At 38.0% G+C, this 18,192-nt stretch overlaps 1 protein-coding gene and 2 pseudogenes across 1 annotated transcript; all 3 read right to left on the bottom strand.

Moving 5' to 3' along the window:
* Positions 1–759: 759 nt before the first annotated feature.
* Positions 760–2,918, bottom strand: LOC138078750 (taste receptor type 2 member 42-like; annotated as a pseudogene).
* A 2,054-nt stretch (positions 2,919–4,972) lies between these two features.
* Positions 4,973–5,842, bottom strand: LOC138078749 (taste receptor type 2 member 31-like; annotated as a pseudogene).
* A 9,909-nt stretch (positions 5,843–15,751) lies between these two features.
* On the bottom strand, positions 15,752–16,669 carry LOC138078901 (taste receptor type 2 member 31-like). Its single transcript, XM_068971663.1, has one exon. The coding sequence runs from the start codon at positions 16,667–16,669 to the stop codon at positions 15,752–15,754; it is 918 nt and encodes a 305-aa protein (XP_068827764.1).
* Positions 16,670–18,192: the final 1,523 nt, after the last annotated feature.

Raw genomic sequence — 18,192 nt, 5'->3', positions numbered from 1 at the left:
ATGGCATCACTGACTCGATGGACATGAGTCTGAGTGAACTCCAGGAGTTGGTGATGGACAAGGAGGCCTGGTGTGCTGCGATTCATGGGGTCGCAAAGAGTCGGACATGACTGAGCAACTAAACTGAACTGAACTGTCTTAGGTTTAGCGTGTTCACCCTAACTGCTTAAAGTCACACTATTGCCTAAAGTTGTTTTACATGTGTGTAATTCTATGAATGGTGTATGAAACCTTCAATTGTTTCAGATCCTTTCCAAAATAAATAACATCAGAGTAATATTTATACTTTTATATTTATATAAACATTTATTGTACTTATTACACTCTAAACTTTACAAAACATTTTACTATTCTAATTTTAAATTTGCCTTTAGTTTAAAATTGCATTACTCTTTTCTCTTTCTATGACTGTGATTTCATATACATTTATTCTTATGTAATTGTGTTGAACATATGTTTATTAATATTTCATTGTATGGTTTTATAAGCTTCCTTCTTTAGGTTCCAAATAAGCCTTTGTTAAGAGCGAATGTTACAGCAGAAGCATTTTCCTTAATTGAACATTATGTCAGATGACTTTGAGAAAATATGATTAAGTAACAGCATGTTGTAAGGGAAACCAGTGCAATTTAATAACACTTAAAAGGATTAATAAAAGAAAAACTAGGAACTAAAAATGAACATGCAAAGTCTTCTATTAAGGTATTTCCACATATAATACAGAAAGTTTTTTTAATGTCTATTAAGCTAAAGTTTTGATTAGTTTTTAGAGAACTTAAGACCCCACAGTAGTCTGAAGACAACCTGCCTTAGCTTGCTGTTTCCCAAAATTATAACAAATGAGTGGCCTGACCAAAAGAGAGTTGAAATCACCATGACAAACATCATGACCTCATACCAGTGTAGCTTAAGGAAGATCCAACTTCCAGTTGGAGTAGAAATAAAGTAAACGATGAAGAGGAGGAGAAATGTTGTCACCATTTTCATGGCCCTTTTATCAGCCTCTGTGCTGAAATCTCTTGGTGGTTCAAGTTGACTTGGAAATTCTTGATGTGTCTCACCAGGGAAAGAAAGAAAGGCAGCAAAGAAGCCATGAAGAGAATGAAAGGGATAACATATGTCAAGCTGAGAAGAATCAGGCTTTTAAGATAGAAACTTTTACTTGCATCTAAATGCAAAGTCATGTTCCTTTCAGGTTCTCTAAAGGTGTTCATCCACAACTCACCAAGAGCATCTTGCATTAAGAGGTCAAAAGATAATAAGAAGAAAGAGGCCAGGAAAAGCACAAGAAGCACTTGGTTCATTCTCCATTTCAGCCACATGAAAAAGAAGTGAGAGAAATTGGCTATCTTAAGGAAGTAGAATATGCTTAGGCAGGTGGCAAACCAGGTAGTTAAGTGATTCATTAGTGCCCAAAGAAGAATAACTACTTTTACTAGTTACCAGTGGCATACAGGTGTGGAGCTAATCCTACTATAAGTGAATCCAAAAGTGTTACCCACAGCTGAATGATTCTGGCCACAGCCAAGCAAGTAAGGATGAACTCAGCTGATGAGACCTTTCCATTCTTGACCCACTCGATGCAGTTTACCAGTCCAATGAACCCAGTACTCCTAAGATCAATTCTCCTGTTGACACTGCTAGAAAGAAGACCTTTGTTCCAACTGACATTTGTATAAAAATATTTCTAATGTCACTGAAAACTTTATAGTTACAGTTGCAGACTGACATCCACTTATGTTTTCTTTAGTATTTTTGTCATAATTCCAGGAAGTAAAGCCAAAATTGTGCTATGTGATTTAGATGCACAGATCTTCACAAAACACTAGTTTATTCTTTTTATATTGTAATTCCAGTGCTACACCAAACAGTTCTGTCAACAGATAACAAAGTTCATGAATACCTTTCTTATGACTTACAATCAGTTGCTATATAATTTTCAGAATAAACGCTAACAGTGTCTGCTTATCCTCAACACCAGCTGCAGTTTCTCATTTCTTCTAATGACTAAAAGAATAAGGTCAGTTATGTCAACATGCAAATATGAGAGAGACTGGTTTCCACTAATTTGTACTTGCACCTTCCCCAAGTCATACATTTGAATGCAAATATATTAAATTTTGAATAGGACTTTCTAGGAGAAAAATATGTAATTCAGTTTTTATTTCTCACTCATCAATAAGATCCTTCTAACTCTCAAGAATTTTGTAGAATCCATAAGATTTATAGGAATAAGAAAATTATTTATATTTCAAATTGGGCACACAGGTACAAGAACAAATATATTAGTACATATATATAGTATGTAGTACTAATTATATTAATACAGGATACTGTAGAAGCTAAGTCAGAAATTATAAGCAAAATAGAGAGGCAATATACATGAGGAGGGTACAAGTGCTACAGTGCAGAATCAATTATGATTTTATGAGGAAATGAACATGTAGTGTAAACGTGACTCCTTTGAAATTTAGGAAGAAATAGAAGGAAAAAAAAAGAATTTAAGCCTGATGTAAGGGCATGTCAGTATTATCAAAATGACATGAACAGGCTATACTATGCTCTGGATAGAGACATTTGCTTCTTTTTTCAGGAACTTGTTGCTGTTTTCCTTGGAATCTGACTAAGTGCCTTCCCACTTCTGTGTCCTCAGTTCCATGTTCTTCTCTTATTTCTGAGCTAGAGGTGACCACATTCCCAGATTTCATTACAGATGGTTGTGGCAATGTGATCAAAATCTGAGAAATGTTCTATAAATGAAAATTATGAGCACAATTTTTGGCCCATCCCCTCTAAATATACCCATGCACAGTCTTGCCTGTGCCTTTTTCTTCCAGGTTTCTTGAAAGGGAGATAACTCCAAGCATTCTTGGCAGTAGCATATTAAGGATGGCAAACTTCTGATTAGCCTGATTCATGGATAACCACCTAGAGAATGCTGCTCTGACATATCACTACTCTTAAAAAGAGCAATATTAAATATGCATTGTGTTGGAGTCACGTGATGCTTGGGAGCTTATTTGGGGGCAGTTTGTCTACCCAGTCTAATGCAGAAATTGGAATTGAGACTGTAGACTTGTGGAGAAGCAATTGAATGGTGAGGAAACAAAATTAGGAAAGTATGTGATGACCATTTTCATTGGTTTCCAGCCCTCATAGTTTATTCATCCATTTAATGACTAGAATATCATTTGGAGGAACTCTTCTATAGACTGACTTTTATATCCAGGAAAGGAGCAGGAAATAGGATAAACATGATCCACCCATTGTAGGGTTTACATTGTCCTGGGACAGAGAGATAATTAAAAGCAATGAGTAAGTCAGATGTGGAAATTATTTACCTTAAGGGGAGGGATTGGGGGCAGAAGGAGAAGGGGACAGACAACAGAGGATGAGATGGCTGGATGGCATCACCAACTCGATGGACGTGAGCTTGAGTGAACTCCGGGAGTTGGTGATGGACAGGGAAGCCTGGCGTGTTGCAATTCATGGGGTTGCAAAGAGTCAGACATGACTGAGCGACTGAACTGAACTGAATTGAACTGAAGGTAAATAATGATGTTACAATTTCATAACTAAGAATTAATATAGACATGTAAATACAGTTGTCAAACAAGGTTATATGTTTCCTGTAGTGAAAATTGCTATCAATACTACATCAACACACTTTCTATTTCATCATTGTCCCCAAGATTGTCATAAAACAGGTTTTGAAGACATTTCCTATAATTATTATATAGACATCATAGATACCACTTTAATACATGCAGAAAAGCCACTGATTCATGTAGCATAATTTTTTGCTATTCTTATATTGAATGTGTTTTTAAGATAGGGAAAATCTGAGTCTTCTCGCCTCAAGATTAAAAGGAAATTTTAGGCAGCAAAATGGAGGAGATGCTTAGCATTTCAGAGGAAGCCTCAAGATGGTTTAGGAGAAAAATGAATAATTTGACATTAGATGTCTACTTCAACACATATCTTCTTAATTAAAAAGTCAAAAATGTTATTTTCATAACTTCATGTGGAAATATAGCAGCACTGCAAACAAGTCATGATTAATATTTTATTCTTCATCCATATAACAGAACTTGATTTTTTTCTAAGTTTTTGTGCAAGTGCCAGTTGCTTGTCATTTCCAACTCTTTGCAGCTCTATGGACCATAGCCCATCAGGCCCCTGTCCATGGAATTCTCCAAGCAAGAATACTAGAGTAGGTTGCCATTCCCTTCTCCAGGGGATCTTTCTGACCAGGAATAGAACCTGGGTCTCCTTTGTTGCAGGCAAATTCTTCACTGTCTGAGACACTAGGGAAGTTCATAAATCTAATATTCCTCCATAGAACTGATTGTACACATATGTAAAATGTATCTGAATGTGATTGCTATTCTTGAATTTTATTGTGAGCATATTTACCTAAGAATATTGCTAATTATTCTCCAATAACCATGAAGTAAGTGATCATGATGGATAAAAATCTATCTCAAATATATATCCTCATGTTGATTCAGAACTGAGGGTCATTACATTCCAAATGATTGGAGGCTCCAACAGTAAAATGTAAACACATTGTGTTACCAATTAGAGTGAAAAATAGCCATAATTTCCTGAGATAAGTTGTCAGTTCTATAAAATTCATAAATATACATAATTTTTTCAGCAGAAAAGTGGTAGTATAGAATATGTAAATGAAATATGCATTGCTACATAATCCTGAGGCACTTCACATAATATTTGTAAAATTAGATTGCTATATCTGAAATATATTGGTTAATGATATGGTAATCTTATCTGTCTTATATCTTTCATAAACACATGCATACACACTTTTCTAAGAAGCTTAGTTAAAGGATTTTTCTAAGTAAACCTTTAGACATTACTCACTTATATACATACTTAAAACAGCAATAGAAGGTATAGAACCTTATAGACTTCATCCCTTAATTTTATGCTAAAAGACATATGTTTCCACCTATTTCCTTTCCTTCAGCCAGCATCTTGACTGACACAGAAATGACAGAAAGGCTTGAGTTAATTTCCTGTTTCCCCAGATCAAGATACATGAGTGGATTGAAGGATATATGATTAAAAGAACATCAGAAAGCATTTGTTCTTTCTGAAGCTCATTAGAATTCCAAACTGATAAAATTAGAGCCAGAATGTAAACAGCAAACAGGAAAAGAAAGGAGATGACAGTTTGCATGGCTTTTATGTGGACCTTGGTGCTGGGATCCTTTACCATTAAGCTGCATCTTCCTGAGAAAAGATGTCAGGGACATAGTGAAGGGTATGAAGTTTGTTAGCATGAACAGAGTCACATTTGAAAGGTGTAAGATGTCCCTTAGTTTGGTCTTCTGAGTGGCATTTCCTTCATATTCGTTTGTCTGAATAGCCTTACCTATGCTTAACACTGCAACTTGAAAAAACAAGATTAGTGACGTCCCCAACATCATCATGAGAACTACACTTTCAACTCTCCACTTCAGGTGAAGAAAAATTAGGCTGGAGAAATGGCTATCTTCAACAAATAAAATATACTGAGGCTAGAAGCAAGCCAGTTACTAAAATGGTTGCTTACTGTCCAGGCAACATGAACAATAATTTTTACTTTTGAATTATATAGAGTTGGATTATGCACAATTACATATCAATTTATTAACATTGCCCAGAGCATAACAATTCTGCAGAATGCCAGAGCAGTTAGAATCCCATCAGCTGAGAACTTTGGTCTCTTGATCCAGTCATTGCAGTTCACCAGTGCTATGAGGCCATTGGCAAAATTTCCCAGAACAAATTCTGTCATTAATAGAATGGAAACAATGTTTGACATAAATATTATCATGTCTGAAAAAAATCCAAGTCTAATGTTCCTTCAATATTCTGACCTTAAATTCTTTGTGCAGCTGATTTGGATGTGAAATTCCTGTTTGTTATAAATTCTTTGATGAATATCAAACAGGAAAGCATCACGAAATAATATTGGAAGAGCTCATTGCTGTCTGGATGAAAAGCATTGCTATTTCCTAACATTTCAAGTTGACTCTATTCATATTCTCTGTGGCCTTGAAATGGGATGGATTACTTCTTAACTGATGTTGAAGTAAACTATGAATTCTGATTTGGTAGCATGCAAATAAGGACTTATCATTGTGCAAATTTCTCCTGTCTAACCTCTCCATAATTTGTGTTCATCAACTTTAGTTGTTAGTAAGGAAAATTTTAAAACCCTCTATGTAGTATATGCTGTGGAAGTTTAAACCGTTAGATAAAGCTTGGTTGTAACTACATTCAACATCACTAGGATCATAATCACTAGGATCTTGAGGTTATATGTAATGCAAGACAGACATCCAATATAGTGATGGAAACTGTCTTTTCCTAGATGGAATCAGGGACGTTTTGTAAATTTTAAATGTGGAGTTAAGGGTGAACATGGATGCTGAATAAGTGGGCAATATTGTACAACTGTTATTACTTTCAGTCACCCAGGGACTGGATCCTATTCCTGAAGACATGCACTATGAGATCTATCTCTTATTTTAGGAAACTAAACTGAAATACTTGCCCAGTCTGCCTTGAAAGCCTGCCACTTCAAACAAAGAAAAATAGAATGGGAAAAGTAGCTGTCTTCAAGAAAGAGTAGATGCTGAGGCAGATTTCAAACCAGACACTCAAGTGGTTGATCACAATGCAAAACAGAATTATAAGTTTTCCAGCTTGACCAAAGTTATGTAGATCTGCAATGAACACTATAGAAATTAATCCATCAGTACCATGATTAAAAATACATTCTGTTTATGGATAAACTGGTGAGAATGGGAGTAATGAAGTTGATTTTCCAGTGTCTTACCCAGCTGGTTCAGTTCATTATTCCCATCAATCCATTTCCCCAAATGCCTATTATGAACTTCATACTTAAAAAAAAACTAAACTAAACTAAAAAGACCTTATCCTGTGCGCTTCACATTTCTGCTGAGTGAAAATTCCCTGAAATGCACAAAAAAGGCATGAAAAACTCTACGTTTAAAGAGTCATTTGGAGAATTTAAATTGTTGTGGAAAACTGAATGCAGGCATGAAATTTTATAATCATCATCATAATCAGCAATATCATTTGACTAAGGACCAGAAGATACATCAGTTCAGTCTCTCAGTCATGTCCAACTCTTTGTGACCCCATGAATCACAGCACGTCAGGCCTCCCTGTCCATCACCAACTCCCAGAGTTCACTCAAACTCATGTCCATCGAGTTGGTGATGCCATCCAGCCGTCTCATCCTCTGCCAACCCCTTCTCCTCCTGCCCCCAATCCTTCCTAGCATCAGAGACTTTTCCAATGAGTCAGCTCTTCACATGAGGTGGCCAAAGTATTGGAGTTTCAGCCTCAGCATCAGTCCTTCCAATGAACACCCAGGATTGATCTCCTTTAGGATGGACTGGTTGGATTTCTTTGCAGTCCAAGGGACTCTCAAGAGTCTTCTTCAATACCACAGTTCAAAAGCATCAATTCTTTGGTGCTCAGTCTTCTTCACATTCCAACTCTCACATCCATACATGACCACTGGGAAAACCATAGCCTTGACTAGACGGACCTTAGTCGGCAAAGTAATGTCTCTGCTTTTGAATATGCTATCTAGGTTGATCATAACATTTCTTACAAGGAGGAAGCGTCTTTGAATTTCATGGCTGCGATCAGCATCTGTAGTGATTTTGAAGCCCCAAAAAATAAAGTCTGACACTGTTTCCACTGTTTCCCCATCTATTTGCCATGAAGTGATGGGACCAGATGCCATGATCTTCATTTTCTGAATGTTGAGCTTTAAGCCAACTTTTTCACTCTCCTCTTTCACTTTCATCAAGAGACTTTTTAGCTCCTCTTCACTTTCTGCCATAAGGGTGGTGTCATCTGCATATCAGAGGTTATTGATATTTCTCCCGGCAATCTTGATTCCAGCATTTCTCATGATGTACTCTGCATATAAGATAAATAAGCAGGGTGACAATATACAGCCTTGACGTACTCCTTTTCCTATTTGGAACCAGTCTGTTGTTCCATATCCAGTTCTAACTGTTGCTTCCTGACCTGCATACAGATTTCTCAAGAAGCAGGTTAGGTGGTCTGGTATTCCCATCTTTCAGAATTTTCCACAGTTGATTGTGAGCCACACAGTCAAAGGCTTTGGCATAGTCAATAAAGCAGAAATAAATGTTTTTCTGGAACTCTCTTGCTTTTTCCATGATCCAGCGGATGTTGGCATTTGATCTCTGGTTCCTCTGTCTTTTCTAAAACCAGCTTGAACATCAGGGAATTCACGGTTCACATATTCCTGAAGCCGGTCTTGGAGAATTTTGAGCATTACTTTACTAGCATGTGAGATGAATGCAATCGTGCAGTAGTTTGACCATTCTTTGGCTTTTCCTTTCTTTGGAATTGGAATGAAAACTGACCTTTTCCAGTCCTGTGGCCATTGCTGAGTTTTCCAAACTTGCTGGCATATTGAGTGCAGCACTTTCACAGCATCATCTTTCAGGATTTGAAACAGCTCAATTGGAATTCCATCACCTCCACTAGCTTTGTTCGTAGTGATGCTTTCTAAGGCCCACTTGAGTTCACTTTCCAAGATGTCTGGTTCTAGATAAGTGATCACATCATCATGATTATCTGGGTCGTGAAGATCTTTTTTGTACGGTTCTTCCATGTATTCTTGCCACCTCTTCTTAATATATTCTGCTTCTGTTAGATCCATACTATTTCTCTCCTTTATCGAGCCCATCTTTGCATGAAATGTTCCCTTGGTATCTCTAATTTTCTTGAAGAGATCTCTAGTCTTTCTCATTCTGTTGTTTTCCTCTATTTCTTTGCATTGATCGCTGAAGAAGGCTTTCTTATCTCTTCTTGCTATACTTTGGAACTCTGCATTCAGATGCTTATATCTTTCCTTTTCTCCTTTTTTTTCACTTCTCTTCTTTTCACAGCTATTTGTAAGGCCTCCCCAGACAGCCATTTTGCTTTTTTGCATTTCTTTTCTGTGAGGATGGTCTTGATCCCTGTCTCCTGTACAGTGTCACGAACCTCATTCCATAGTTCATTAGGCACTCTATCTATCAGATCTAGGCCCTTAAATCTATTTCTCACTTCCACTGTATCATTGTAAGGGATTTGATTTAGGTCATACCTGAATGGTCTAGCGGTTTCCCTTACTTTCTTCAATTTAAGTCTGAATTTGGCAGTAAGGAGTTCACGATCTGAGCCACAGTCAGCTCCTGGTCTTGTTTTTGTTGACTGTATAGAGCTTCTCCATCTTTGGCTGCAAAGAATATAATCAATCTGATTTCGGTGTTGACCACCTGGTGATGTCCATGTGTAGAGTCTTCTCTTGTGTTGTTGGAAGAGGGTGTTTGCTATGACCAGTGCATTTTCTTGGCAAAACTCTATTAGTCTTTGCCCTGCTTCATTCTGCATTCCAAGGCCAAATTTGCCTGTTACTCCAGGTGTTTCTTGACTTCCTACTTTTGCATTCCAGTCCCCTGTAATGAAAAGGACATCTTTTTGGGGTGTTAGTTCTAAAAGGTCTTGTAGGTCTTCATAGAATCGTTCAACTTCAGCTTCTTCAGCATTACTAGGCAGCTGCGACCAGTGCACTAAGCGCGGCTGAGAAGAGCTACCCCACGTCCAAGGTCAGGGGCAGAAGCCAGGAGGACCCCATGCCCGAAGGGCAGCAGCCAAGAGGAGTTACCCCACGTCTGAGGTCAGGGGCAGTGGCCGAGGGTGCCAGGCTGCGACGGCGCAGGAACGGCTAAGAGGAGCTATCCCGCATCTGAGGTCAGGGGCGGCGGCAGGGAGGAGCTACCCCACGTCTAAGGAGCTGTGGCTCCGTGGGCAAAGGAGGGCTGAGAAGAGTCATCCAACGTTGAAGGTCAGGAAGGGTGGCAGTGAGAAGATACCCATCGTCCAAGGTAAGGAGCAATGGCTGTGCCTTGCTGGAGCAGCCGTGAAGTGATACCCCACGCCCAAGGTAAGAGAAATCGAAGTAAGATGGTAGGTGTTGCAAGAGGGCATTAGAGGGCAGACACACTGAAACCATAGTCACAGAAAACTAGTCAATCTAATCACACTAGGACCACAGCCTTGTCTAACTCAATGAAACTAAGCCATGCCCTGTGGGGCCTCCCAAGACAGGTGGGTCATGGTGGAGAGGGCTGACAGAATGTGGTCCACTGGAGAAAGGAATGGCAAACCACTTCAGTATTCTTGCCTTGAGAACCCCATGAACAGTATGAAGAGGCAAAATGATAGGATACTGAAACAGGTACTCCCCAGGTCAGTAGGGGCCCAATATGCTACTGGAGATCAGTGGAGAAATGACTCCAGAAAGAATGAAGGGATGGAACCAAAGCAAAAACAATACCCAGCTGTGGATGTGACTGGTGATAGAAGTAAGGCCCGATGCTGTAAACAGAAATATTGCATAGGAACCTGGAATTTCAGGTCCATGAATCAAGGCAAATTGGAAGTGGTCAACAAGAGATAGCAAGAGTGAACGTCGACATTCTAGGAATCAGCGAACTAAAATGGACTGGAATGGGTGAATTTAACTCAGATGACCATTATATCTACTACTGTGGGCAGGAATCCCTCAGAAGAAATGGGGTAGCCATCATGGTCAACAAAAGAGTCCGAAATGGAGTTCAGTTCAGTTCAGTCACTCAGTCGTGTCCGACTCTTTGCGACCCCATGAACTGCAGCACGCAGGCCTCCCTGTCCATCACCAAGCCCTGGAGTTCACTCAGACTCAAGTGCATCGAGTCAGTGATGCCATCAAGCCATCTCATCCTCTGTCGTCCCCTTCTCCTCCTGCCCCCAATCCCTCCCAGCATCAGAGTCTTTTCCAATGAGTCAGCTCTTCGCATGAGGCAGCCAAAGTACTGCAGTTTCAGCTTTAGCATCATTCCCTCCAAAGAAATCCCAGGGCTGATCTCCTTCAGAATGGACTGGTTGGATTTCCTTGCAGTCCAAGGGACTCTCAAGAGTCTTCTCCAACACCACAGTTCAAAAGCATCAATTCTTTGGCGCTCAGCCTTGTTCACAGTCGAACTCTCACATCCATACATGACCACTGGGAAAACCATAGCCTTGACTAGATGGACTTTAGCAAAGTAATGTTTCTGCTTTTGAATACGCTATCTAGGTTGGTCATAACTTTTCTTTCAAGGAGGAAGCGTCTTTGAATTTCATGGCTGCAATCACCATCTGCAGTGATTTTGGAGCCCCCCAAAAATAAAATCTGACACTGTTTCCACAGTTTCTCCATCTATTTCTCATGAAGTGATGGGACCAGATGCCATGATCTTCATTTTCTGAATTTTGAGCTTTAAACCAACTTTTTCACTCTCCTCTTTCACTTTCATCAAAAGGCTTTTTAGTTCCTCTTCACTTTCTGCCATAAGGGTGGTGTCATCTGCATATCAGAGGTTATTGATATTTCTCCCAGCAATCTTGATTCCAGCTTGTGATTCTTCCAGTCCAGCATTTCTCATGATATACTCTGCATATAAATTAAATAAGCAGAATGACAATATACAGCCTTGATGTACTCCTTTTCCTATTTGGAACCAGTCTGTTGTTCCATATCCAGTTCTAACTGTTGCTTCCTGACCTGCATACAGATTTCTCAAGAGGCAGGTCAGGTGGTCTGGTATTCCCATCTCTTTCAGAATTTTCCACAGTTCATTGTGATCCACACAGTCAAAGGCTTTGGCACAGTCAATAAAACAGAAACAGATGTTTTTCTGGAACTCTTTTGCTTTTTCCATGATCCAGCGGATGTTGGCAATTTGATCTCTGGTTCCTCTGCCATTTCTAAAACCAGCTTGAACATCAGGAAGTTCACGGTTCACGTACTGCTGAAGCCTGGCTTGGAGAATTTTGAGCATTACTTTACTAGTATGTGAGATGAGTGCCATTTTTCGGTAGTGTGAGCATCTTTGGCATTGCCTTTCTTTGGAATTGAAATGAAAACTGACCTTTTCCAGTCCTGTGACCACTGCTGAGTTTTCCAAATTTGCTGGCATACTGAGTGCAGCACTTTCACAGCATGCAATCTCAAAAATGTCAGAATGATCTCTGTTCATCTCCAAGTGATTCATCAGTGCCCCAAAAAGATTAATCATCTTTGCTAGTTTGCTAGTAGCACACAGATGTGAAAATAGCCCCACTGTAAATGAACCCAATAGTGTTACCCACATTTTAATTTTTCTTCCCACAGCTAAGCAGGTAAGGATGAAACTAGCTGATGAGACTTTCCTCTTCTTGACCCATTGCTCAGCACTCCTAAGATGAGTTCTCCTGTTGCCACTAGTAAAAAGAGCCCTTCTTTCCAACTGACATTTGTATTAAAATATTTCCCTTATTGTACTTCACTGACAGCTTTAGAGTAAAACAGTTGTAGACTTACAAACGTTAATGATGCTTTCTTTACTGTTTTCATCATAATTTCAAAAAGAACAGTCAAAATTCTGCAATATGATTTAATTGTGAAGATATTCATAGAAAGTGTTCTATTCTACTTATACTGTATTTCCAGTGCTACTTCAAATGGTCCTGTTAACAGATACAAAGCTTCATGAATACCTTTTTTATGGCTTACAGTCAGTAGCTATATAATTTCCACAGTAAACATTAATAATGTGCATTTATCCTTGATGCCAGATGCAATTTCCTATTTCTGCTAAGACTAAAAGGATGATTCAGCTATGTAAACACACAAATATGAGAGAACTGGTTTCCACTAATTTGGGCTTTTATCTCCCCTGAGTCATATATTTGAATGCAAATATTTTGAATTTTGAGTAGGAATTGCTAGAAAAAAATTGTATAGCTCAGACTTTATTCACCATTAATCAACAAGGATCCTTCTGTCAAGAATTCTGTTGATTCTATATAATTTATAGGAATAAAGAAATTATGAATAGTTCACATTTCACACCTAAGTCCTAGGGAAAATAACTAGAAACATTAGAACAGAACATTATACTAGCTAAGTCAGAAATTACAAACAGAAGAGACAGGCAAAATACAGGAAGAAGCTACAAGTGCTACAGTGCACAATCAGCTATGACTTTATGAAGATACAAGCATGTAGAGTGAACTTGAAATCTTTGCAGCAGATGAAGAAATAGAAAAAAGAACTCAAGACAGATATAAGGGCATGTAGATATTATCAAAATGACATGAACAAGCTACACCATGCTTCTTAATGGAGAAATTTCTTTTACAGTGACTTGTTGCTATTTTGATTGAAATGTAACTAAGTGCACTCCCACTTCCACCATCTCAAGTCCATGTTCTTCGTTCTGGGCTAGAGAGTGACCACATTTCCCGCTCCCCTAACAGATGGTCGTGGTAAGCTGATCAAAATCTGAACAATGTCATGTAAGTGAAAATTATGTCCACTCTTTTTAGGCCCATTCCAAAAACTTCTCCGTGGAGAGTATGCCCCACGTCTTTTTCTCCCAGCTTTCTTGTATGGGAATAATCCCAAGCAACCTAAGAAACAGCATGATAAAGATGGTAAACTTGGTCGGCCCAATTCCTGTTATTCAACTGCCTAAAGAAGGCCGCTCAGACATACCAGAACTATTCAAAGGGTAAAATGAAATGTGCACTGTGTTTGAGTCACTTCATGCTTGAGAGCCTATTTGTGGCAGCAGTTTGTCTACTCAGTCTAATTCAGAAACTGGAATTGAGACTGTGTAGATTTTGTAGAGGCAATTGAATGGTGAGGAAAGATAACTAGGAAATCCATGCGACCTGCAGAGTTTGTGATCAGTTTCATTTTCATTGGTTTGCAGCCCTCATAGTTTTTTCATCCATTTTGTGACTAGAATATCATTTGGATGAACTCTTCTATGGACTTTTTTTATGTCCAAAGATGGGGTAGGAAACAGGATAGACATGATCCCCACATTGTAGGGTTTGCATTTTCCCAGGACAGAGAGATAATTAAAAAGAATGAATAAGTCAGTGTGGATTAATAAGTCACAGTGAACAAGCACTAGAGAAATTATTTATCTTTATTTTGGCTTAGACGGTAAAGCATCTGCCTACAATGCGGGAGACCTGGGTTCAATCCCTGGGTCGGGAAGATCTCCTGGAGAAGGACATGGCAATCACTCCAGTATTCTTATTTGGAAAACCCCATGGATGGAGGAGCCTGGTAGGCTACAGTCCATGGGGTCGCAAAGAGTCGGACACGACTGAGCTACTTCACTCACTTCACTCACTACTCTAAGTTTAGATCATGTTGTTATAATTTCACAACCAAGAATTAATGTAGACATGTAAATTCAGTTGTTGAGCAACATTATACATTTCTTTCCTTTAGTGAAAATTGTTATCAATACCATGTCAACACACTTTTTCTATTTCATCATTTTCCATGAGATTGTTATAAAACAGATCTTGAAGACATTTCCTATAATTATTATACAGCATAGATACTACTTTAATACATGCAGAAAAGCCATTCAATCATATAGCAAAATTCTTTACTTTTCTTATACGGAATGCATTTTTAAGATAGGGAAGATCTGTGTCTTCTTGTCTCAAGGTTAAAAGGAATTCTTAGGTAGCAAAATGGAAGAAGAAACCCCAGGTGGTTTAGTGGGAAAATGAATAATCTGACATCAGATTTCCATTTCAACATGTCTTCTTAGTTAAAAATTATAAAAAGTGACTTTCCTTACTGCATGTGGAAATGTACCAGCACTGAAAACAAGCAATGATTAATATTTTCTTCTTCATCCATATAACAGAACTGATTTTATCTAAGCTTGTCTGTGTATTAAATATAATAGTCCTCTATAGAGTTGATTGTACACATATGTAAAATTTATCTAAATATGACTGTTATTCTTGAATTTTATTTTAGGCATCTTTTCCTAACAATGTTACTAATTACTCTCGAATAACCATAAAGTAAGTGATGGATGGAAGTAAGTGATGATGGAGTAACATCTATCTCAAATATATATCTTCAATGTGTGATCTAGAATTGAAGGTCATTACCATCCAAACAATTGGAAGCTCAAACAATAGAATCTAAACACACTGTGGTGCTAGTTAGAGTGGAAAATAACGATGAATTCCTAAATTGTCAGTTCTTTAAAATTCATAACTGTAGATCATAAATTTTTCAATTGGAAGGTGATAACATAGAATATGTAGGTGAAACACACATTGCTTCATAATTCTGAAGAATGTCACATAATATTTTGTACAGTTAGAATGCTTATCTGAAATATATTGGTTAATAGTATGGTAATATTATTACCAGGGCTTCCTAGATGGTGCTAATGGTAAAGAACCCACTTGCCATTTCAGGAGACACGGGAGACTAGGATTCAATCTGTGGGTTGGAAAGATCCCCTGGAGAAGGAAATGGCAACCCATTCCAATATTCTTGCCTGGAAAATTCAGAGACAGAGGAGCCTGACAGGCTACAGTCCACAGGGTCTCAATGAGTCGGACATGAATGAAGTCACTTAGAATGCATGAATGCAATTTTATCATCTTTCTTATATCTTTCATAAACATACACAAAGACATTTTTTGTTATTAGCTTGGGTAAAAGACTTTTCTAGGTAAACCTTTGGATATTTACTCAATTATAACACATTTTTTCAAAAAGCAGAAGAAAGTATAAACTGTAACAGACTTCATCCTTTAATTTTCTGCGAGAAGACATATGTCTCTACCTAGTTCCTTTTACTTTTAGCCAGCATCTTGGCTGCCATAGAAATGACAGAAAGGTCTGTGTTAAGTTCCTGTTTGTCCAAATCAGGATAAACGAGTGCATTGAAGGATAGGTGATTGCAAGGGCCTGGAAAAGCATTTGGACCAGTTCCTTCCGCAGCTCATTAGAATTCCAAATTGTTAAAATTACAGTCAGGATGTAACTGGCAAACAGGAAAAGAAAGGAGATGACAGTTTGCATGGCTTTTATGTGGACCTTGGTGCTGGGATCTTGGGATCTTTTGCCGTTGAGCTGCATCTTCCTGAGATGTTTCCACAGGAAAAAGATTAGCAGCAGACAAGATGTCAGGGACATAGTGAAGGGTATGAAGTTTGTTAGTGTGAGCAGGGTCATATTTGAAAGGTGTAAAAAGTCCCTTAATTTGGTCTTCTCAGTGATGTTTCTTTCATATTCACTTGTCTGAATAGTCTCATCTATACCTAACACTGCAACCTGAAAAAACAAAATCACTGAAGTCCCCAACATCATCATGAGAACTACACTTTTAACTCTCCACTTCAGGTGAAGAAAAATTAAGCTGGAGAAATTAGCTATCTTGAACAAATAAAATATACTGAGGCTAGTAGCAAGCCAGTTACTAAAATGGTTGCTTACTGTCCAGGCAACACGGATAACAATTCTTAAACTATATAGAGCTGGATTATACATAGTTGCATACCAATTTATTAATACTGTCCAGAGCAAAACAATTCTGCAGACTGCCAGAGCAGTGAGAATCCCATCAGCTGAGGAGATCTTTTGTTTCCTGACCCAGTCATTGCAGTTCACCAGTGCTATGAAACCATTCACAAAATTTCCCAAAACAAATTCTGTCACCATTAGAATGGAAAGAATGCTTGATACTAAAGTTATCATGTCTGAAAAAATCCAAGTCTAATGTCACTGTTGCGATTCCTTCAATATTCTGACCTTAAATTCTTTATGAAGTTGATTTCTGGTTGTGCAGTGAAGTTCTTATTTCTTTCAAACTCTGTGATGAATGTCAAGCAGAAAAGCACCAGGAAATAATATTGGAAGAGCTCAATGACATCTCGATGAAAAACACTGCTATTCCCTAGCAGCTCAAATTAGCTCTCTTCATACACTTTGTGCCCTACTATGGGATGGATTACTTCATAAGTGACTTTGAAGTAAAATATGAATTCTCATTTGCCAGATGCAAATAAGGACTCATCGTGTTACAAAATTTTCCCTGTCTACCTCTTCATAATTTGTGTTCATCGACTTTTGTTGTTAGTGAGGAAAATTTTGAAACCCAATGCAGAGGATGCACAGTGAAAGCTTGAATGATTTGATCAAGCTTGATCATAACTATGCTCTATGTTATTAGGATAATCAGGATCTTGAGGTGATTTGTAATGCAAAAAAGACACCTAATATAGTGTTGGAAACTTTTTTTTTTAAAGACAGAATCAGGATCTTTTTGTAAATTTTACATGTGGAATAAAGGGTGGACATTGGAGAGCTGAATAAGTCGGCAATATTGGACAATTGCTGCTATTTTTAGTCACCCAGGAACTGAGTTCTATTCCTGAAACCATGCACTATGAGTTCTAGCTCTCATTTTAGGAAACTAAATTGAAATACTTTCTGAGCCTGCCTTGAAATTACAAAAACTGCCACTTTAATCACAGAATAAGAGGATGGGAAAAAGTTGCTAACTTCAGGAAAGAGAAGATGCTGAGGCATATGTCAAACAAGACACTCAAGTGGTGGATCATTATACAAAATTGAATATTATTTTTCCCAGTTTGACCAGTGCTATGTAGCTTTGCATAGAGCATCAAAGTAGATATTAATCAATCAGTACTAAGATTAAGAAACATATCCTTTTATGGGTAAGCTGGTGAGAATGAGGTTAATGAAGTTGAGCTTCCGGTGTCTTCCCAGTTGGTTCAGTTCATTATTCCAATCAATGCATTTCCCCAAATGCCAACTATGAATTTCATAGATTAAAAAAAATAGAGTCCTTATCTTTTGTGCTTCACATTTCTTCTGAGCGAAAAAAGCTCCCATCCCAAATACCACTACTGATGATTAATGGGTTGAAAACTAATAGTTTTGAAGTTCTTTTTTGTTTTTATTGTGGTTTCCTTTCCATTTCAATAAATGCCAGCTTCTATTATCACACTGGTCCTCAGCTAACATTGTGAAAAACATTTTGATTTCTTTAAAATGACTTAGTATGTGATTTTCCTGCCAACATGAGTAACTATTTCTTCTTTTATTGTAAATCTGATATAATCTTTTGTTATAATATGTGTGAAATAATAGAATTTGGTTTACTTAAATGGTTACCAAGAAAGATTCTCTACCAAAGTTTCACCTTTGAGTTCCCTAAAATAATTTTAAAAAGCATGAAAACCCCCAAGTAGGAG

This window comes from Capricornis sumatraensis, chromosome 4 (genome assembly GCF_032405125.1).
Source record: "Capricornis sumatraensis isolate serow.1 chromosome 4, serow.2, whole genome shotgun sequence".
NCBI classification, from domain to species: Eukaryota; Metazoa; Chordata; class Mammalia; order Artiodactyla; family Bovidae; genus Capricornis; species Capricornis sumatraensis.
The sequence above is the reverse complement of the archived record's forward strand: the minus strand, read 5'-3'. Positions and strand labels throughout refer to the sequence as shown.